The 23897-nt window shown below is 38.8% G+C and overlaps 1 protein-coding gene across 2 annotated transcripts in view; it reads left to right on the top strand.

Moving 5' to 3' along the window:
* The window catches only part of MSH2 (mutS homolog 2), a 75952-nt gene that overhangs the window by 9295 nt on the left and 42760 nt on the right, over nucleotides 1-23897 (top strand). For both annotated transcript variants that reach the window (XM_081254041.1, XM_081254040.1), the window contains exons 3-7: nucleotides 688-966; nucleotides 2212-2358; nucleotides 4657-4806; nucleotides 5720-5853; nucleotides 18659-18858. In XM_081254041.1, coding sequence (XP_081110167.1) covers nucleotides 688-966; nucleotides 2212-2358; nucleotides 4657-4806; nucleotides 5720-5853; nucleotides 18659-18858 — 910 coding nt within the window. The remainder of the gene's footprint in view (nucleotides 1-687; nucleotides 967-2211; nucleotides 2359-4656; nucleotides 4807-5719; nucleotides 5854-18658; nucleotides 18859-23897) is intronic.

Here is a 23897-nt window from a genome sequence, read left to right as displayed (position 1 = left end):
CACCTGCCACAACTAAAGATCCCGCATGCCGCAACTAAAAGATCCCACATGCCTCAACTAAAGATCCTGTATGCCGCAACAAAGATCCTGAATGTGGCAACAAAGATCCCGCGTGTTGCAACTAAGACCCGGCACAGCCAAAAACAAACAAACAAACAAAATTGGTCAAAGACCCTTTATTTAGAAATCATTGATCTAGAAGAATCTCTGCATTTTACAAATAAATACATTGATATAGAGAGATGTCTATCCAAGGTTAATATTTAAGCTAATAATACTGTTTTTCTATGTGGTATAACTACTCTGAAAATTCTGATATGTGCAACCAATAGGTAGTTTGGCAGAGTGTAGAAATTTAGGCATACCATTGAGAGGGTTATCACTTTGGGTACCTCAATGATTGTGTGAGTGAGTGTAAACTTAGATGCCAAATTTCAAACTGAAAATCGCTTTTGATACTATTACTTTTAGATGTGCCCAAGTGTTCTGAAATTAATTGGAAAAGTAGGGAGGATACTTTATAGAAAATGTGGTAATATTAATTGGACTATATGGTTATAAGTAATTTATTTTGGTAAGAAAACGTTTAATTAATAAAATTCATCTAGGTTGGGTAATTTCTGTTGGTTATTAAAGTTTTAAAGTACATTCAACAGTTTCTTAAAATTTTTCTTTATTTTTGCTTAGGCTTCTCCAGGTAATCTTTCTCAGTTTGAAGACATTCTCTTTGGTAACAACGATATGTCAGCTTCCATTGGTGTTGTGGGTGTTAAAATGTCTACAGTTGATGGCCAAAGACAGGTTGGAGTTGGGTATGTTGACTCCATACAGAGGAAGCTAGGACTGTGTGAGTTTCCCGATAATGATCAGTTCTCCAATCTGGAGGCTCTCCTGATTCAGATTGGACCAAAGGAATGTGTTTTACCAGGAGGAGAGACTGCTGGAGACATGGGAAAACTGAGGCAGGTAAGGAAATGGAGTGTAGAGATAGAGGAGAATCCAAGGCTAGGAATGGCTCTAAATTAACATAATACTGTTTTACTTAAGGAAAAAAAATTTTTAAGTCAAAACCTTTTAAATCTAATCACAACAGGGCTTTGAGGAATGTCTTGATGTTTGTCTTTGATAGAAACTTTGTATCTTTATTAGGACTTCAGAAGGAGCTGTTTCTTAAGACTTGCTCTACCTCAGATCATCCCCCCTCCTCCCGCCTTCCGAAAGAGTAACTCAGTGCCATTTTAAAGGGATCACAATTGATAAAAGGAGTGCTTTCACAGTTGGGGGGTGCAGGGTGGGGAAGAGGTGATTTAGGGCCATTAAAGAAAAAAAAACTATGACTGTATTTAGCCTGGATATATCAAATAAGTTGTAGTTCTTCAGGATTAATTTTTAATAGTTCAAGTGGAACTTTAGCCTATTATTATTATTATTTTAATTAATTTTTGACTGCGTTGGGTCTTCATTACGGTGCGCTGGCTTCTCATCGCGGTGGCTTCTCTTGCTGTGAAGCACAGGCTCTAGGCACACAGGCTTTGGTAGTTGTGGTATGCAGCCTCAGTAGTTGTGGCTCGCAGGCTCCAGAGCGCAAGCTCAGCAGTTGTGGCACACGGGCTTAGTTGCTCCATGGCACGTGGGATCCTCCCGGACCAGGGCTCGAGCCCATGTCCCCTGCATTGGCAGGTGGATTCTTAACCATTGTGCCACCAGGGAAGCCCTAGCCTCTTATTATTTTACTGATTCTTTTATTTTAACAAAGTTCGATTTTGCTATTTGTATAGATATATGGTTTATTATTTAAATATTTAAGGGATGTTGTATTCCCCCCAAGGATTCTTTTCTTCTCATGAGCCTCAAATACAATAAGAACTACTTGAGAGTTAGCATATCTGTGATGGGCATTTTTAGTATAAATAGTATTTAGGGAACTTTCCACAAGTATTATTCTGTTAAGAGTTTTTACTATTGAGACTATTTTTTGAAAGCTTTATGTGAGCCTAATTTTAAATTTCCATGAAAATTTGATTTACAGATTTTAAAAATACATGTTAATACATATATTACCAATGTCTTCTTGCATGTTGTATAAAAATTTAATGTGGGTTAATAATTTGTTAATCTGTTGTCACTTTATATTTGTCAGTGATACAGCTTTCCTTATTGCTTTTCTTGTTCCTTTTCTCCTAGTAATTTAAAATATTTCTTGTAAAATAGGTTATTCAGAGAGGAGGAATTCTGATCACAGAAAGAAAAAGAGCTGACTTTTCCACAAAAGATATTTATCAGGACCTCAACCGGTTGTTGAAAGGCAAAAAGGGAGAACAGATGAATAGTGCTGTGTTGCCAGAAATGGAGAATCAGGTATGTGGATTACAAATGTGGATTTATCATTAAATAGTGACTTTTTAGAAGGCTACTTCTGTCATCTATATCTCAAAGCCTAAACTGGATCACTGATATTTAAGCTTATTTTAATCTATGAAGAAGCTTGTGAAAAACTCAAGGACTGACTAGAAAAATTTAAACATAACCTTAAATATAATTTCATTATATTTACACTATATATATTCTTGGGGTAAGGAAGAGTTTATTGTTTTATTGGTTTCACCTGAAAGAGCCTGATTACTGTCACCTAAGTAGGTGAGGTAGCTTAGTTGTTTAGGGGGAAAAAGACCTATCAAAGTTTTATAATGTACGAGCTGTGGGGGTTTTAATAAATTACTTCAGTTTCATTATCTGTCTTAAAGGATCGTTGTGGAGATTAGGAAGTAATAAGGGTGAAAGTATATACAGTGCATAATAGTTGCATAATAAATGTTACATTTAAACAATTCAAAAATTGGCACTGGTTATGTATGTTCAGTGTAGAAATGAATATGCAAACAATGTAACTTTTTATGGGATTTTTCAGTGGTTGAAGTTTATCTTCAGTTTTTCAAATCTTTGAGGCAAGTATGGTTTGAGGGATGTATTTTTATGGTAAAATATTAGAAACTCTTGACAGGTTATTTGTGGATCACTGATAAGTAAAATGAAGAATTGTATATTTAAATAAGAGCAAGCTCTAGCTTATAATTTTGAAAATTGATTTCAAACTACAATAAACAGAGACTATTATTACTATCATGATCTTGCAGTGATTGCTTATCACATAATAGTTTGATCCTTATAAACTAAGTTTACCTGTTTTACTTTTCTTGTGTGACAGAATCAGAAGCAGTTGTGTATGAGCAATAATCCCAATATAGATGTTCCCTGACTTATGGTGGTTCAACTTACAATTTTTTTTTACTTTATAATGGTGCGAAAGTGATATGCATTCAGAAGAAACTGTACTTCTCATTTTGACCTTTTCCTGGGCTAACAATACTCGGTGCAATTCTCTTGTGATGTTGGGCAGGGCAGCGTGTAGCAGCTCCCAATCAGCCACGCAATCACAAGGGTTAAATGGCCGATACACTTACAACCATGCTGTACCCATAGAACCATTCTGTTTTTCACTTTCAGCACAGTATTCAATAAATTTTGAGTTATTCAACTTTATTATAAAGTAGGCTTTGTGTTAGATGATTTTGCCCAACTATAGGCTAATGTAATGCTCTGAGCACATTTAAGGTAGGTGAGGCTAAGCTACAATGTTCAGTAGGTTAGGTGTATTAAATGCATTTTACATTTATGATGCGTTTATTGGGATGTAACCCCATCATAAGTCAAGGTAGATCTGTATTAGAGAAACTTACTTCAGCGTTGAAAATGGGAAGAAGCTTTTAGAGCTACTAAAAGGTGTTATCTGTGCCTTGTGGTGACGTAGCAGGAGATTCTTGTGACAACCTTATATATTTGTTAGAGTTTGGCAGAGGCAGATGGATGACTGTGTTATCAATTAGGAAATATATGCACATTCACAATGAATCTGGTATCGAGTATAAGTAGAACTTGTCATTGGGCTATCAGTTTGATGTCCTTAGCGTCTTTATTTTATGTTACAGTAGTAATATAGGCAGTTTATTTAAACTTTTTATTTAAATACACATATAGGAAAGTGCATATATCATAAGTGTATAACTAAATTTTCATAAATTATAAGTACCTACATGACCAGCACCCATGAAACAGAAGAGTAGCAGGATCGTAAAGACCCTTTTTGTTTTCTTCCAGTTGTTACCTCCACCAAGGGTAACCCTGCTTCTTACCTCTGACAGTATGGATTAGTTTGGTCTATTTTTGAGGTTTATATAAATGGACTCATACAGTTCATGCTCTTGTGTTTGATTTCTTTTGTTCAGTATTATGTTTGTGAGATTTATCTATATTGTTGCATGTTGTTGTGGATTGTTTGTGCTTATATCTGTTGTTGTGTGTAGTATTCCACAATGTGAACATGCCAGGCTGTATCCATTTTACTCTTGGTGGACATTTGCATAATTTCTACTTTTGGCTATTATAAATAATGTTGCTGTTACAGTAAATTTTCACTTTCTGAAAATCATTTTTTAGTCTTAGGTTTATTTAAACTTTGTCTGATTTTCTTGGTTTGGATTGGGAAAGAACAGGGAAAATGATAGTGTTTGAAATTATTTTCATCTTGCCATTTGTTTTTTAAAAAAATCTCCGGAATTCTAGTGATAGTCATCTCTTATTTTAAATTCTTAATCTTAGGTTGCAGTTTCTTCATTGTGTGCAGTAATCAAGTTTCTAGAACTCTTATCAGATGATTCAAACTTCGGACAGTTTGAACTGACTACTTTTGACTTCAGCCAGTACATGAAATTGGATATTGCAGCAGTCAGAGCCCTTAACCTTTTCCAGGTAAAAAAAAAAAAATACATGGGTTAAAAATATTGAGTGGTTAAAAATGTCTCTCTCTCTCTCTCTCTCTCTGTGTGTGTGTGTGTGTGTGTGTATAAAAGACTCTTACTAAGGAGCTTAAATATTTTGAAATATTATACTTAAAATAGATAGTTTTGAATTACTGTATTTTTCTAATTGCAAGCTATATAAACAGTATTTGTCCTGGTTTTATGAATAATTTTGTGTATTAATAGCAGGTTTTTTTTTTTTTTTTTTTTTTTTTGCGGTACGCGGGCCTCTCACTGTTGTGACCTCTCCCATTACGGAGCACAGGCTCCGGACGCGCAGGCTCAGTGGCCATGGCCCACGGGCCCAGCCGCTCCGCAGTACGTGGGATCTTCCCAGACCGGGACACGAACCCGTGTCCCCTGCATCGGCAGGCGGACTCTCAACCACTGCGCCACCAGGGAAGCCCTAATAGCAGTTTTTAAAAAATTACATTCTAAGAAGTTTTATGTCTAGAACTGCAGTAATTTGGTGGTTTTGGTTTGGTGGAAAATATACAGCAGAAAATCAGATTAACAGGTTGAAAGTTTGATTTTCGGATGAGGAACCTTTGTGTACATTTCTGTTTAATATTTGAAGAATGTTAAGTGTTTTTTGTTTGTTTGTTTTTACAAGTTTGGGGAGTGTAGGGGTTGGTTATTTTTAAATTTTTTTTAGCTGCGTGGCTTGTGGGATTTTAGTTCTCTGACCAAGGATCGAACCCAGGCCCTCGGCAGTGTGGGCACAGAGTCCTAACCACTGGACTGCCAGGGAATTCCCAGGGTTAAGTGTTCTTGTTCCCCAAATTACTTAATCATTATTCATGGCATAGTAAAGTTTTCACTAATGAGCGTGCCATTTTTCTATTTTATTTTTTGTTCACTAGGGTTCCGTTGAAGATACTACTGGCTCTCAGTCTCTGGCTGCATTGCTGAATAAATGCAAAACCCCTCAAGGACAAAGACTGGTTAACCAGTGGATTAAGCAGCCTCTCATGGACAAGAACAGAATAGAAGAGAGGTATATTACTAGTATATACTTCTGTAAGCTCTGAGTAACTTCCAGTCACTCCATATGATTATACCCCTTATTGTAACATGCAATTTTGCACCTATATTTTAGCATCTAACTGCACAGAAAGCTAATAAAGTAATATAGTAGTAATGATTTAGATTGATTAAATAACTTATTTTCTTAATTATTATTTTTTTCCTCCACTATGAAAGAGTAAAATTTTATTACGGAGGTGGTATGGATAATGTCTCAGCATGAGCTTGGGAGCCAGATGACCTTGGTTCATGTTAAGGCTCTACCACTTAGGAGCTGTGTTATATTGGGTGTTATTCAACCTCTGTGTGGCAGTTTCTTCCCTTTTAAAATGACAGTAATAACACACCTACTTCTTAGGGTTGTTATGAGGATTTGATGATTTTCTGAGGATTAGATGATCTAATGTGTATAAAGTACTTTGAACAGGTCTGGCACATAGGAAGCACTTATGCTTTATTATTCTAGAAAGGATTTAATGCGGCCTAAATGTATTTCAGAAAATCTTTAAAATTGAGGAAATAAAAGTTATATAATGCTGCTGTCCTAATATAATTAGCATTGGAGTAGGTTTTATTTTATTTATTTATTTTTTTTTGCGGTACGTGGGCCTCTCACTGTTGTGGCCTCTCCCGTTGCGGAGCACAGGCTCCGGACGTGCAGGCCTAGCGGCCATGGCTCACGGGCCCAGCCGCTCCGCGGCATGTGGGATCTTCCTGGACTGGGGCACAAACCCATGTCCCCTGCATTGGCAGGTGGACTCTCAACCACTGCGCCACTAGGGAAGCCCGGAGTAGGTTTTATTTTTATCTTTTGTTTTAGATACAAGTTTTAAAACTTAAATGAAGTATACTGTGCACAAGAGCACAAATCCTAAATGTGCAGTTTGATGGATTTTCACAAAGTGAACACATTGGTAATAACACACAAGTCAAGAAACAACAGAACTAGCATCCCGGAAACTCCCCTCAATTATCCTGATAGTTACTACCTCTCCTCACTTCAAGAGTAATTACTATCCTTCTAACATCATAGGTTAATTAGTTTTGCCTGTTTTTGAACTGCATATAAATAAAATAATTTTCTGTAGGGCACTCTTATGTTTGATTGTCTTTTTAAAAACATAATTGTAATCCTAATATAGTTTTGTGCCCTTGTTTTTTCCCACTTGTGTTTACATTATCATAAGCATTTTTTAGTGTTGTTTTATGTTCATATTCAGCATTTTTAATAAGTACGTAATACTTTATTGACTAGATATACTTTACCTTTTTCAATAATTAGGTTATTTCATGTGACCTTATTGTATACCTAATTTTTTTTTTTACTTTATTTATTTATTTATTTATTTATATTTCTTTTTGGCTACGTTGGGTCTTCGTTGCTGCATGCGGGCTTTCTCTAGTTGTGGCGAGTGGGGGCTACTCTTCCTTGTGCGCGGGTTTCTCATTGCGGTGGCTTCTCTTGTTGCAGAGCACGGGCTCTAGGCGCGCGGGCTTCAGTAGTTGTGGCGCACAGGCTTAGTTGCTCCGTGGCATGTGGGATCTTCCCGGACCAGGGCTCGAACCTGTGTGCCCTGAATTGGCAGGTGGATTCTTAACCCCTGCGCCACCAGGGAAGTCCCTATACCTCATGTTTTCGATTTGGTAAATTAAGATATATTGCCAGGATAGGTAAAAGAGAGTCAGTATTTTTATAGATTTGATGTTGTCAAATTGTTCAAGAATTTGTTGAATAGCTACTGAATTCTGATGGTATAAAGCATGGTGATCCCTTGACTGTTTGGGACTCTGTGTATGCCAGGCAAATGTGAAATAGTTGATCAGTATCATAAGACACCCTGCAGATAACTACCTAGCTAAGTGTTGATCCTGTGGATTCTCAAGGGTCTTAAAATAAAAATAACTCAGGAGGTCAGTTATTCGTGGGTATGTTGATATATCATTGAAAATGCAAAAATTGAAATGCTAAGGCAACTTTCTGAAGGCAGTTTTTTTGGGGAAGAAAAGTGGAATTTAGTAACTTAAAATAAGAAATAGGAAGGATTGGATATTTGCAAGTAATTAAGGCAGTTTACAATTTTTTATTGTAATAATTTGTGAGTAAGTAACTACATTAACGTGTGTCAAAAGTCCAACAGAACAGAAGGATATACAGTGATGAGTCTCTTACTCTTGTCTTCCAGTTTCTCAGTACTTTTTCTCAGGGCCTCTGCACAGCTCCAGGGACACATTTCTTATTGTACTCTATGCGAATTGCCAGCACCTGCCCCGGGAGCAACTTGTCTTAATCAGTTTCTTGAGTATCCTACCATGGAAAGCCTGTGCCTAAACAAGTAAAAGTTTGTGTCCATTCTCCCTCATCTGTTAGTTGTTTCTTAAAAGAAGTATTAGGTAATTTAAATAATTCCCAAGATCTAGGTCATTGGTTTTATTTTTAACTTTGGGCTTGTGGGAACAGGGCACATGTCAGTGGTCCTCTTCCGGCTTAACAACTAGAGCCTGCATGTATTTAAACCCTTCAAAAACCTTACATACTATTACCAGAATAACAAATTATTTAGAAGACAAGATATCAAAATTAATTTTTTTTGACTGTAAGTAAAGGTTATTTTCATAGGACATAGCAATAATTTCCAAAATCTGGTGGCCTTATAAGACTTACTAATTAGAAATAATATTTGCGAGAAAGGCTTTATAATTATAAGTCAAAATATGATCTACTAAGATAAGAGGAAATATTTTCCCCTTTTTATCTTGGGGAGAATTTTTTTTTTTTTTTTTTTTTTTTTTTTTTTTTTGCTGTATGCGGGCCTCTCACTGTCGTGGCCTCTCCCGTTGCGGAGCACAGGCTCCGGACGCGCAGGCCCAACGGCCATGGCTCACGGGCCCAACCGCTCCGCGGCATGCGGGATCCTCCCAGACCGGGGCACGAACCCGTGTCCCCTGCATCGGCAGGCGGACTCTCAACCACTGCGCCACCAGGGAAGCCCAGAATTTTTTTTTTTTAACCAGCAATTACTAAGGCCTGTGGTTTTCAAAGCCAAATGCTGAAATTGCACAGACCAGGAAGAAAAAGTTATACTCCTTAAGGCAGACTTTCACTGGGACAGTCTCTTTTTCTTATCACCATTTCTCAATTCCACCTGCTGTGATACCTCATGCTTTCTAGTTAATGCCTTTCTGGGGTTCTCAGGGCAAGTCTATTAACTCCCTCTCTAAGCATTTAAGATTGATCTTCAGGATTACACACTGAATCAAGTTTTTTCTTTTTTAATATTTATTTATTTTTTGGCTGCGCCGGGTCTTAGTTGCGGCGCGCGGGCTTAAATTAGTTGCCCTGCGGCATGTGGGATCTTAGTTCCCCAACCAGGGATCGAACTGGCGTTCCCTGCATTGCAGGACGGATTCTTAACCGCTGGACCACCAGGGAAGTCCCCAGTTTTTTTTTTTTTTTTTTTTTTCTTTTTGCGGTATGCGGGCCTCTCACTGTTGTGGCCTCTCCCGTTGCGGAGCACAGGCTCCGGACGCGCAGGCTCAGCGGCCATGGCTCACGGGCCCAGCCGCTCCGCGGCATATGGGATCCTCCCAGACCGGGGCACGAACCCGTATCCCCTGCATCGGCAGGCGGACTCTCAACCACTGCGCCACCAGGGAGGCCCACCCCAGTTTTTTCTTTTTTTTTACTGTCATTGTTTTGGGATGATTTTCTAGCAGAGAAAGTAGTGGAAATTTCTACTCCATCCTCTTAAACAGTAAGTGAGGAGTTAATTTTAAAGTGTGTGGCTGTGCGGTGAATTCTGTTAAGGGAAGCAAAGATTTCTCTTTTTCTTCTATTTTTATTAGAGCAGACATAGGGACAGTTATGACTAGATCTTTGAGTTTGATTCATACATCTTGTCCAGGACTATAGCCCAGTGATAGGTTCAGGAACAATGATGAAAATAGGATTACTTTTAAGTTACGGTCAGGCTCTTAGGAGGAAGAGAAGACAGGTTGCCTGGCACTGTGCTAAGCATCTCATGTTCCTTAGCTGTGTGGTGATGGAGGCTGGCTTTAAAGCCAGGCTGGCCTGACTCCAGAGCCCATGCCCTTAAATGCTGTACTGTATTTCTTTTTTTTAATATAAATTTATTTTATTTATTTACTTTTGGCTGCGTTGGGTCTTCGTTGCTGCATGCAGGCTTTCTCTAGTTGTGGCGAGCAGGAGCTGCTCTTCGTTGCGGTGCTCAGGCTTCTCATTGTGGTGGCTTCTTGTTGCAGAGCGCGGGCTCTAGGTGTGCAGGCTTCAGTAGTCGCAGTGCGTGGGCTCAGTAGTTGTGGCTCGTGGGCTTTAGGGCTCAGGCTCAGTAGTTGTGATGCATGGGCTTAGTTGCTCCATGGCATGTGGGATCTTCCCGGACCATTAGCCAGTGGATTCTTTTTTTTTTTTTTTTTTTTTTTTTTGCGGTATGCGGGCCTCTCACTGTTGTGGCCTCTCCCGTTGCGGAGCACAGGCTCCGGACGCGCAGGCTCAGCGGCCATGGCTCACGGGCCCAGCCGCTCCGCGGCATATGGGATCCTCCCGGACCGGGGCATGAACCCGTATCCCCTGCATCGGCAGGCGGACTCTCAACCACTGCGCCACCAGGGAGGCCCAGCCGGTGGATTCTTAACCACTGCGCCACCAGGGAAGTCCCTGTACTGTATTTCTTGTTTCTGTCAATTGTATTTAATTTGATCCAAGTTGGATTAACATCAGAAGTGAAATGTACTATTTTGGCTTTTATTTAAGTTAAATCCATGGAATTGCTTTATGTGTTGTAATGCTCATTTTTCCATTCATTAGAACCTGTTTGCACTGAGACTACAAATACTTTTTAGCTGATGGCTTAAATACTTTAATCTCCAATGAGAATTGATATGTTATTACCTTTTAGGAGTGAGTTTCTGGGTATTTCTTCCTTTTGTGCTTTATCTAACAATCAAATTAGGAATTATAAGAACACTGTCCATATTACTATTTTTGCACTTATTTTCTGATAGGTCCAAAGAGTCCTCATGTTTGCTCATACACTAGGACTGTTACTATTACTTTTAATCTTCTGGGATTTTTTTTTGTTTTTGTCTTTCCATAGATTGATCTGAAGCCTTGGTAATTTTCCCATGTTTTTTCAAAGTTAGAATTCTTTTTTTTTTTTTTTTTTGCGGTACACAGGCCTCTCACTATTGTGGCCTCTCCCGTTGCGGAGCACAGGCTCCGGACGCGCAGGCTCAGCGGCCATGGCTCACGGGCTTAGCCGCTTCACGGCATGTGAGATCTTCCCAGACCGGGGCACGATCCTATGTCCCCTGCATCGGCAGGCGGACTCTCAACCACTGCGCCACCAGGGAAGCCCCTCAAAGTTAGAATTCTTTAAAGAACGTTGAATATATGTTAGCATATGAAATAGTTCACTTGTGAAATTGCTGATGGTGTCATTTGCATATGTTGAATTTGGTATTCTTATTGCCTTCTAGTTTAAAACTGAGTATTTCTTTTTCTATGACATTTAATATGATTAATGTAGCAATCTTATTAGAAATATATATCTCCAAATAAAAGTAGTTCTGGGCTTCTCTGGTGGCACAGTGGTTGAGAATCCACCTGCCAGTGCAGGGGACACGGGTTTGAGCCCTGGTCCGGGAAGATCCCACATGCCGTGGAGCAGCTAAGCCCGTGCACCACAACTACTGAGCCTGTGCTCTAGAGCACACAAGCCACAACTACTGAGCCCCCGTGCTGCAACTACTGAAGCCCACGTGCCTAGAGCCTGTGCTCCACAACAAGAGAAGCCACCACAATGAGAAGCCCGTGCACCGCAACGAAGAGTAGCCCCCACTCGCCGCAACTAGAGAAAGCCCGTGCACAGCAACGAAGACCCAACACAGCCAAAAATAATAAATAAAATAAATAAATTTATTTTTTAAAAAGTGGTTCCTATAAATGTAGAAATGGTGGTGGTGCTTATGTGATAATATATCATGCTTCTTGAGGCAGTGTACTTCCAGGGTTATATTAAGACTTAGACCTAGACTTCTTTCCAGATTATATTAAGTATCCTTTTGTGCAAGGATGTCTTTAGTTAGTAGTCTGTATTCTGTGGAAACAGAGAGGTCTGGAAGTCATACAGTGAGTGCAGTTTCTTTAAAACAGCAAAGCATTGCTCTGGCCTCAGGAAGAACAGGAGGGCTGTCACTCTACTGCTTTTCCACCACTTTTCTCTGCTTCCTATCAAGTTTAGTGGAAACCCCTTTTTTCTGGTCTCTGGGCTGATGTGTTAGTCCCTTTGAATTTTATTTGCCTTCCTGTCCAGTCTGCACCACAAAGGCAGCCCTCTTTCCAGTGCTTTCAGGGGGGCCATAGATTTCTTGCCCCATTGGTCCTTTGTCATACTGGCCCCTCTCTCCTTAGCTTTCTTTCTCAATTAAAAGTGTCTGGAGAAGGTCACAGAATGCTGATTGGACCCACTGTACTTTCAAGCTATCTAGTTTTCACTGCTGCCTGGTATTACTTTTGTTACATGACTCATTTCAGTGACCAATCTAACATTTTTTATTTTCCCTTCAGCTGCCTCCTATGTGTAAGCAGATGATCTCCTCCCTGATTCTTATAATCTCAAAATGTACCTGTATTTTCAGTCTTTTACTCCCTGGCTCTTTCTCAGAAGAGGAAATAATGCTCTTTCCTTTCCAAAGGCAACCTTTCCATTTTGCCTTGGTTATAGTTTTTTTCGCTATTCCTTCTCTGCTTCAGTTTTCTTCCAGTGCATTCTGTACTGTTCTCCCTTCAAGTCTCTGCTGTTGCTGCTCCACCCTCGCCTCTCAAGTATTTTCCTCAAGATCCTATCTCTTTAAATCCCAACTATTTAGAATATAGGCAAATGAAATACCCAAAAATGAGGTTCCCCAGCTCCCATAGAAATTCTCTGCTTTCTTACTTGTACCACATTTCATTGCATTTTGTATCTTGGTTGTTACTCAGCACTAACTGTAAGATGCAACATGTCCTTCTCCACTAGATTGAAAATTCCTTGAAAGCATGTTCCTTTCTCTTATATTTTGCCGTATTTTTTTTTTTTAATTTTCTCAAGCCTATGTAGCAGATTATCTGCTATTTAATGTATCAAATGAGTGGTTCTGTCTGCGTTAAACCATGTGAAGAACAGATAAAGAAGAGGCTCAAAAACTTGTAATTGTATTTAGGTACCAGATGTGTTCTCAGCCATATAAATAAGCTGTCATGAAATTCTAGTCAACTGTTTTTACAGTGAGAGATCAGAAGTGCTGGTTTTAAAGAACAGAATGGTGATTTTAAAATATCAAAAATTTCATGACTAATTTTATAATTTATTCTTCGGAATTTTAGAGATTAACTTACCCTAAAAATTATCTTGTATTCCAGTCAACTTTTGAATTAATGTATCAAATTGTGACAGCTGAGTAATTTTGAGTAGGATTGACAGGTATACTCTGTTTTGCCAACACTAACTTTGGTACTTCTGAAGTTGTGATTTGAAAGTGGGATTGTCATGGAAACAGTAGAGCAGTCTTTTTAAAAAAAAAACCTCTGTTAGCCAGAACACAAACTAATACTATAATTATTTCTGAAATGGCATGTTGAATAGACTTGTGAAACTAGCAATTAGACTTTTTTTAAATAAATTTATTTATTTTTGGCTGCATTGGGTCTTCGTTGCTGCGCACGGGCTTTCTCTAGTTGCGGTGAGCAGGGGCTGCTCTTCACTGCGGTGCATAGGCTTCTTATTGCGGTGGCTTCTCATTGTAGAGGACGGGCTCTACCTGCGCGGGCTTCAGTAGTTGTGGCACGTGGGCTCAGTAGTTGTGGCACGTGGGGGCTTAGTTGCTCCGTGGCATGTGGAATCTTCCCGGACCAGGGCTCGAACCCGTGTTGCCTGCATTGTCAGGCGGATTCCTAACCACTGTGCCACCAGGGAAGTCCATTATTAGACTTTTAATGATATCCAGGCCAAAGACTGAGGGGGCTGTGTATCTTGCCTTGTGCTATGTGTTTTAGAAACTTTTTCATTCCCTTGCTGTTTTACTTCTTAATACTCTTTCTGGAACTTTATGCTCTTTTTTTTTTTAATTAAAGTACAGTTGATTTACAATGTGTTAATTTCTGCTGTACAGCAAGGTGATTCAGTTATATATATGTATGTACATTCCTTTTTTTATATTCTTTTCCATTATAGTTTCTCATAGGATATCGAATATAGTTCCATTTGCTATACAGTAGGACCTTGCTGTTCATCCGTTCTATATGTAATAGCTTACATCTCCTAACTCCAACCTCCCACTCAATCCCTCTTGCCCTTGGCAACCACAAGTCTGTTCCGTATGTCCATGAGTCTGTTGCTGTTTTGTAGATAGATTCATTTGTGTCATATTTTAGATTCCACATATAAGTGATATCATACGGTATTTGTCTTTCTCTTTCTGACTGACTTAGTACGGTAGTCTCTAGTTGCATCCATGTTGCTGCAGATGGCTTTATTTTGTTCTTTTTCATGCCTGAGTATTATTCCATTATATATATATATATATATATATATATATATATATATATATATATATATACTACATCTTCTTTATCCATTCATCCATCGATGGACATTAGGTTGCTTCCATGTCTTGGCTCTTGTGAATAGTGCTGCTGTGAACATAGGGGGTGCATGTATCTTTTTGAATTAGTTTTGTCTGGGTATATGCCCAGGAATGGGATTGCTGGATCATATGGTAATTCTATTTTTAGTTTTCTGGGGAACCTCCATGCTGTTTTCCAAGTGGCTTCACCAACTTACATTCCCACCTTTTCTCCACACCCTCTCCAACATTTGTTACTTGTAGACTTTTTAGTGATGGCCATTCTGACTGGTGTGAGGTGATACCTCATTGTAGTTTTGATTTGCATTTCTCTAATAATTAATGATGTTGAGCAGCTTTTCATGTGCTTATTGGGCATCTGTATGTCTTCTTTGGAGAAATGTCTATTTAGGTCTTCTGCCCATTTTTCGATTGGGTTGTTTGTTTTTTTTGTTGTTGAGTTGTATGAGCTGTTTGTATATTTTGGAAATTAAGCCCTGGTCAGCTGCATTGTTTACAAATATTTTCTCCCAATCTGTAGGTTGTCTTTTCGTTTTGTTTGTGGTTTCCTTTGCTGTGCAAAAGCTTCTAAGTTTGATTAGGTCCCATTTGTTTATTTTTGTTTTTATTTCTATTGCCTTGGAAGACTGAGATAAGAAAACATTGGTAGGATTTATGTCAGAAAATGTTTTACAAAATTATGATCTCTTCTAGTAGTTTTATGGCATCATGTCTTATGTTTAAGTCTCTAAGCTATTTTGAGTTTATTTTTGTGTGTGGTGTGAGGCTGTTTTCAACTTCATTGATGTACATGTGGCTGTCCCAGCTTTCCCAACACCACTTGCTGAAGAGACCGTCTTTTTCTCATTGTATATTCTTGCCTCCTTGGTTGAAGATTAATTGACCGTAGGTGTGTGGGTTTATTTCTGGACTCTCTATTCTGTGGAACTTTATGCCCTTGAACAATGTTGGTTACTTATGATTCTGTGGTCAGCTTGAGAGGAAACAGTGATAAGACACTTGGTGGAACAGGAAGGAAGCATAGGGAGATTCTAGATCAGAGATGTCTTCTCTATGGATACTTACCATTTATGGAGAGTGGCCTAAGGAGTTTTAGGAAAAGAAAGATGAGGTAGGTGAAGCCAGCATCAGGTTTCTTTCATCCTTTTCCTGACCCCCTTAAACTTCTCTTCCTGCTTTATCATGAGAACTGAGAAATTTCTTGTGATTGTTAGAACTCACTTTTTTAAACTGTTCCGGGCCGAAGAATCGCTTGAGAAGCTCATTGCAGTTTTACAGGTGGGCCCCAACCTTGGGGATTCTGTATTCCACCTCCAAGTGATTTTAATATGGGTAATCTTGGATCAAACTTGGAGAAGCCCAGTTAGAGCCAGAGGATAGCTAGGAAGGCCCGAATTTGCTGTGATTTGGCTGCATCCCTTACTCAATTTTGTTTGCTTTGTTTTTAAAATCTAGAGTACAAGCCATAGAAATCTTTTCCTAAGCAGTAAGTGCCTGAATAATTCTGTTTGTATAACCTGTGACTGGTTCGTAATACAAGCTTGGTAGCAGATTATTTCCCCACTAATTTGGCATTTGCTACAACAAATATATCTACTACCAACTCCCTAAATATTATCTTGACATTCTATAGAGTTTGTTATTTTTCTCTTTATTTTCATCTTTTAAAGTGATTCAAGGTCATTTAAACCAGTGGCCCAGCCTGGGGCTGTCCTCCGCTCCCCCGCCACCTCTGGGACATTTAGCAGTGTCTGGAGACATTTTGGGTTGTTACTCTGGAAAGAGTATAGTGGGTGGAATTCAGGGATGCTGTTAAACAGCACAGAACAACCCCTCACAGCAAAGAATTATCTAGCCTAAATGTCAATGTTGCCAAGGTTGCAAAATCTTTTTTTTTTTTTTTTTCTTTTTGCGGTATGTGGGCCTCTCACTGTTGTGGCCTCTCCCGTTGCGGAGCACAGGCTCCGGACGCGCAGGCCCAGCGGCCATGGCTCACGGGCCCAGCCGCTCCGCGGCATATGGGATCCTCCCAGACCGGGGCACGAACCCGTATCCCCTGCATCGGCAGGCGGACTCCCAACCACTGCGCCACCAGGGAGGCCCCACAAAATCTTTTTTTTTAACTTTTTACTTTATATTGGAGTATAGCTGATTAACAATGTTGTGATAGTTTCAGGTGCACAGCAAAGCGACTCAGCCGTACATACACATGTATCCATTCTCCCCCAGGCTCCCCTCCCATCCAGGCTGCCACATACCAAGGTTGCAAAATCTTGCTTTAATATTTGTAGTCATTATATGAGTACTACAGGGGCAGCATATTTTTCCCTTCATATGACATGCTAGATGAACGTTATGATGATGCAGGAATTGTAAATGCTGATGGAGAGATCAGTAAATAGTTAAGAAATTTAGAAAGCTGATTTGGTTCCTTTTCCTGTTCCTGTGCAATTTGAGGATTAATTTACTACTCATATAGTTTACAAATGTAAGGAAAACGGTTGTTCGTCTGATAGCGTTCTAAACCTAGGATTGTCTTCTGTGCCCACACCATTTCCCCTACTTTTGAATGTTAAAGTTTACTTTTCAGCTATTACTTCAATACCATCTACTACAGTTTTTCATACTGCATGTTGTGCCCCAGTGGTGGGTTGTGAAGTTAGTGTAGCAGGTGATAACTAGCAGTTTTGAAAAGTTAAATACAATAGAAAGATAAGAGTGCACCACATATAGTAAGTTAAGTTTTGTCTTGCAAAACCTATTTTAATTATATGTTGTCAGGGAGGAAAGTTTCTTTTTCCTACTACTCTCCTAGTTCTTTGGCTGTGGCCCTATGAATTGGACTGACAAAAGACAGATTAACGAGAAAAAACAAACAAGTTTATGCTTACATGTGGGAGCACTCAGAGATGAGTAACTCTAGGGTTAGTTGGAACTTGGGCTTATATAGCATCTTAGCAAAGGAACAATAAATTTTCAGAGAAGTGACAAGACAAAGGAAAAGGACTTTGAGTTCCTAGGGCTACAAATTGTGGGAAGGGAAATGTATGGACACTAAAGGTAGATAAAGGCTAGCTGGTAGGGTTATGTAGGTTCCTCTGTTGCCATTTCCAGGCTGTTAAGGATCTAAAGTTGAGATTAATTGTTGTCCTTCCTGGTAAAGAAGGAAGGGGAGCACCTTGGTAAATTTATGTCCTGCTTTTGGGCAAATAGGGAGAAGGCAAAGAGCTTTCCTTCTTTCTGCTCCTTTTCAATTGTCCTCAACTAAAAATAGTCCTTAAGGACCAAAGTAGTCCTTATGGACACTAGAGTGGCATGTTTTGAGGTGGCTTATTTTGCCCGCTACAATCAGTATCTGTGCATGTGTGTGCTGGGTCATGATGTAAAACTATATTTCTTGCTGTGGATTACAGGGAAAAAAATGGAAAGCCACTGATTCCAATAAATTACAAAAGCAATATTAGCTGTGTATTTTATAGTTCTTGAAACAAGCTAAGATTTTATTTATTGATTTTGTGAAGCAATAAACTTATTTCAGTTTTTTAATTAGAAAATTTTGGCTTTGTACTATCATGAGGTAATTTTAGAATGCATTTTGAATTTATAAGACTTTCTGATAGAATAAGTACTGAATTTGGCAATATTCTTGAATTGTAATTCTGTTTTATTAAAGATCATTTTGGCTTTGTACTATCATGAGGTAATTTTAGAATACATTTTGAATTTATAAGACTTTCTGATAGAATAAGTATTGAATTTGGCAACATTCTTGAATTGTAATTCTGTTTCATTAAAGATCATTGTTTCCATGTGCAGTAATGTGTCAATATCAACAATCCCAATAATGAGATTCCTCTATTTAAGAAATGTCAATTTGGTGAAAGGCAAACAAAATTGGGTATATTTCAGTATCATATGATACTACTTAACTAAACATTAATTTGGTTATTAACTAATCACAAACTGCTTACATCACAGTGTTATGGAGCTTTCCATCCTCTATAAAAAACTAACATTTCAGAATAGATTCAAGCTTCTTACATGGAGTTTTTGAGTTGAGACATGCACCTAGTTGACAAATTTTAGTTTCATACTAAAATATTTAAGATTAATTCTAGTATAATTTATTTCAGATTAAATTTAGTAGAAGCTTTTGTAGAAGATGCAGAATTGAGGCAGAGTTTACAAGAAGATTTACTTCGTCGATTTCCAGATCTTAACCGACTTGCCAAGAAATTTCAAAGACAAGCAGCAAACTTACAAGATTGTTACCGACTCTATCAGGGTATAAATCAACTCCCTAATGTTATTCAGGCTCTGGAAAAATATGAAGGTAATAAAATGATTTTGTTTTTGTTTTCCTTCACTTTCAATATACTTAGCAAATGTTCTGTCCTTTTAAAGTTGGTTCTAGTGACTCATCTTTAAGTTTTCCTAATAGGTTTGTATTGCCCTCTGGCTGTATCACAGAAGCCAGAAGTCATGAGACAATTTAGAATTTTTGTTTTTTAGAAATGAATATTAGGATTACAAGGTTTATTAATAGGTGTCTTGCACTAACAGTGGCAGTTGAACAGGGTTTGACTCACAGGACCCAAAATGACAGTGCTTACAAACATATGGCTTATTACGGGAAAAGGATACAGTCTAGCAGCTGCACTAAAGTAAGGATAATGCATCACAGCCAAAGGCTGTCACAGCCAGGGGGCCAGGGAGGTCAGGTGCAGGTACCTATAAAAAGGTCCTTGGTGAGGTGCACCTTCTCAGATCAGGGACCATTATTGTATGCAGAACACCCTGGAACCAGGGAGCCTAAAACTGTATTGCTGGGCTTCTTAATGCTTTACTGGTCTTGTGGGTGTATTCCTGTTCTGTAACTAGTTTCTACAGCAGAGCCCTCTTGGGGCCTCAGTGAGACCAGGTGCAAATCATCGATCCCATGGTGCTAAGCTGAGTGAACCACCTCGAATCTCCTGGGACTAGAGATTACAAAACAACACAATTAGTATGTTTCATGCCTTGACCATTGCCATGCAGGAACTTTAAGAAAACACTGGAGGCTAATTCCAGGCCTGCGGGAATTAACCTTTCCAGTACACCTATGAAAGAAAGTTAAGACAGAAGGTCTTGGTGGTAACAGTTGAAGTCAGAGGGAAGTTACTACAGTAAAGTAAGCAAAGTCATATATTAGTTAATCAATATAGTATTGGTGGATAAAATCAACTTGCTCTTACAAGCATAGTTTTTAACTTTAAGTGAACATAAGTTTCTACAACAAATATTTTAGTAAGTACAAAGTTATATGTCTAATACATAAAGCATTTTAAGTTTCAGAGTTAAAAATCAACATCTCTTAGAACTATGGAAAACAAACCTTTCAATATTATGAGAAAGCTTCATGATTTTTTTTGTAGGCAGACTTAAAAAAAACTATGATGACTGGTACAAAATAAGTATAGACTTAATTTAAATTTTATGGTAACCTTTCCTCTTATTTATCTAACAGAGTGTAAAAGAATAGCTAACTGCTTATCGTTTCAGAGTACCACTGTATAAAAAGTATTCCTGTTCTAGTCAAGGCTCCTCATTAGACTGATGAGGCTTAAATGCCCTAGAATTTAGTTCCACCAAAGTGGAATTAAAGAAAATGGGTCTTTAATCTTTTCTGTTTCACATTTCTTTAGTGTGGCTTAATTTCCCTCCTTTGTGCCTCAATTTCCTCATCCTGTAAATGAATATCTTCTACTGCTACGATTTTCTGACTCTGTCTCCTCTGGCCTCATTCCAGCACGATCAGTTGGAAGCACAAGGGGATTGACTGGTGTTAGGGATGTAATCAGGGTGTAATCATGGAGATAGGCTCTCTAAACAATTTACTCTTACCACTTAACATCAGCTGTTTTAAACATTTGTCTCACATCTCTTCCCTCATGAGGTAAAAAAGCCATCCTTGTCCCTGTGTCCTCCTCTTGTACCTGTACTCAGTGCAGTTTCTGAAAGCCTACATTTCCATATTCCATTCACTCCACTGGCTTCAGCCCTGACCACTGTACTGAAATGGCATTTGCTAAGTGACTTACTTGTTGCTGAATTCAGTGAACACGGTCCAGTCCTTATCTTACTAGGTTTCACTGGTGAGTGTGACAGGCTTTTTTTCCTCCCGGTTTTATTGAGAAATAATTGACATATAACATTGTATAAATTTAGGTGTACAACACGATTTGATATGTATATATATACTACGTAAATGATCACCACAATAAGTTTAGTTAACATCGTCACCTCACGTAGTTTTTTTTTCTTATGAAGAGACCTTTTAAGGTCTAATCTCTTAGCAGCTTTTCGAATATACAATACAGTTTTAGTTTTTGTTTTTTAATTACAGTCACCATGTTGTACATTACCTTGCCAGGACTTAAATCTTATAACTTGAAATTTGTACCTTTTGACCACCTTCACCCATTTCCTCCACTCCCTGCCTCTCGCAACCACCAGTCTGTTCTGTGTTTATGAGTTTGGTTTTATTAGGTTCCACATATAAGTGAGATCACAAAGTATTTGACTTTCCCTGTCTCACTCTTCTCTTTTTTTTTTTTGTTTTTTGTTTTTTGTTTTTTGCTGCACTCGCACTGTTGTGGCCTCTCCCGTTGCGGAGCACAGGCTCCGGACGCGCAGGTTCAGAGGCCATGGCTCACGGGCCCAGCCGCTCCGCGGCACGTGGGATCTTCCCGGACCAGGGCACGAACCCGTGTCCCCTGCATCGGCATGCGGATTCTCAACCACTGCGCCACCAGGGAAGCCCTGTCTCACTCTTTTCACTTGCCATAATGCCCTCAAGGTCCATCCATGTTGTTGCAGATGGCAGGATTTCTTTCTTTATGGTTGAAGGATACTCCGTTGTACATATGTATCACAGTTTCTTTATCCATTCCTTCGCTGGTGGACACTTAGGGTGTTTCCGTGTCTTGGCTGTTGTAAATGATGCTGCAGTGAACGTGGGGGGTGCAGATATTTCTTCGAGATAATGATTTTGTTTCCTTTAGATATATACCCAGAACTGGAATCGTTGGATCCTTCTATTTTTTGCCATCCTCTTCAGTGTAGTCACTATAATGCTGATAGGAATATTGGGATTTGTGTATCTTTTTGGATTAGTGTTTTCATTTTCTTCAGATATATACCCAGGAGTGGAATTGCTGGATCATATGGTAGTTCTATGTTTAGTTATTTTTTTTTGCATACTGTTTTTCACAGTGGCTGCACCAGTTTACACTCCCACCAACAGTTTATGAGGGTTCCCTTTTTTCTACATCCTTGCCAACAATTTTTTATTTGTGGTCTTTTTAATGATAGCCATTCTGACAGGTGTGAGGTGATGTCTCATTGTGGTTTTGATTTGCATTTTTCTGATGATTAGCGATGTTGAGCATCTTTTCATGTGCCTCTCTTGAGTTTAAAATGGCATTTTGCAGAGTTCAGCATAGCTCCTTAGCCTACTGACTTCATGGAGAAAGTCAAAACTGAGGCTAATTTATGAGGAAAAGCTAGATGCACTCTCCTTAAAATTAAAATCATTAAAAGTTTTAAAAAATATATTTGTATATTACTAGAAATTGAGTGTATTCTGCTATCCTGTGATGTTTTGGTTTTGATTAACTCTAGGTTTAATGTTATTTTAATGTTATTACTGGAAAAAAAATGAAAAAAAGTAAATTCAGAGACAGCAGAGGGCAGCAACAGTTTAGAAAGTAGATTTGCATTGAGAGATAAAAGCTCTACTCTAAATTATCTTTCTCCTGTTAAAAAAAAAGGCTATTTGAAAAATGTACTTGGCCTCCCTTATTCCTCGTATCTTTTAAAATTGAAAAGTTGAGACACACATTTGCAGCAACATGGATGGATCCAGAGTTTATCAAACTAAGCGAAGTAAGTCAGAAAGAGAAAGATAAATACCATATAATATCATTTATATATGGAATCTAAACTACGACGTAAGTGAACCTATCTACAAAACAGAAACAGACTCATAGACATAGAGAACAGACTTTTGGTTGCCAAGGGGGAAGGGGGCCGGGGAGGGAAGGATTGGGAGTTTGAGGTTAGCGGATGCAATCTATTATGTATAGAATGGATAAAAAATGAGGTCCTACTGTATGGCAAAGGGAACTATATTCAATATCCTGTGATAAACCATAATGCAAAAGAATATGAAAAAGAATATGTACGTGTAACTGAATCATTTTGCTATATAACAGAAATTAACAGAACATTGTAAATTATAGTTCAATAAATTTTTTTAAAAAAATTGAGGCACAACCTAAAACAATGGTATTCTGCATTGGGAGCATATTTCTGATAGTGCTTAAAACAACTCTAAGTATCTAGATTCTGTTGATGAATTTTATTGTAACAGCTATCACACTGAGGTATGTAACCCTTCCTTCTGCCCACATCCAAGTAATCATCCTTTTCTGTTTCAGTATATTTAAAAAGCTTACATGTGCTATTTTCCCTCCCCCGGTCATTGCATCCTCCTCAATGAACCCATAGTAATCTTTCTTAGCACGTCTGATCTTATCATTTCTTCCCTTTTGGTTATGAACACATTAATTTGCTTCCCATAACCTACCAGAAGAAGACCCATTCCTGTGCCTGGCTGGCTGCTACTTCTCAGTCAGCCTCCCTTATACTCCCTCACCTACTCTTCTTCTCATTGTGCTGGTTCTCCAGACTGCTCTCATTTTTTGTGCTTTTCTCCATGTTTTTCCTTTGTCTTAAATGCCCTTCACTACCTTGTCTATGTGATGCAACCCTACTAATATTTAAGATTGAGCTCAAATATCACCCTTTCTGTGAAGCTTTCTCTGCCCTCATGCAGTTTTCTGGTTTCCATAGCACCTTCTGCTTATCTCCATTGCTTTTTAACCCTAAATAACATAGTAAGTTAGTCTAATAATAATCCCCCCCCCCTTTTTTTTTGCGGTGCACGGGCCTCTCACTGTTGTGGCCTCTCCCGTTGCGGAGCACAGGCTCCGGACGCGCGGGCTCAGCGGCCATGGCTCACGGGCCCAGCCGCTCCGCGGCGTGTGGGATCTTCCCGGACCGGGGCACGAACCCGTGTCCCCTGCATCGGCAGGGGTACTCTCAACCACTGCGCCACCAGGGAAGCCCCAATAATGCCCCCTTTTAACCTGATTGCTCAGTTTCCTTCTAAATAGAAGATAAGAATATGAAAGCAATTTGGCATTTCTGAAAAGGAATCTGTTTACTAATGTAGCACTTTTTAAACTTTAGCCTATAAAGCTGCAATTTAAGATCTGGTTGGATTTTGTATTTTGGAGATATTTTCTTTAAATTTCGTCTTTATCAGTT

Source organism: Mesoplodon bidens, assembly GCF_964165515.1.
Source record: "Mesoplodon bidens genome assembly, chromosome: 14".
Lineage (NCBI taxonomy): Eukaryota > Metazoa > Chordata > Mammalia > Artiodactyla > Ziphiidae > Mesoplodon > Mesoplodon bidens.
This window is presented reverse-complemented; position numbering and strand designations above follow the sequence as displayed.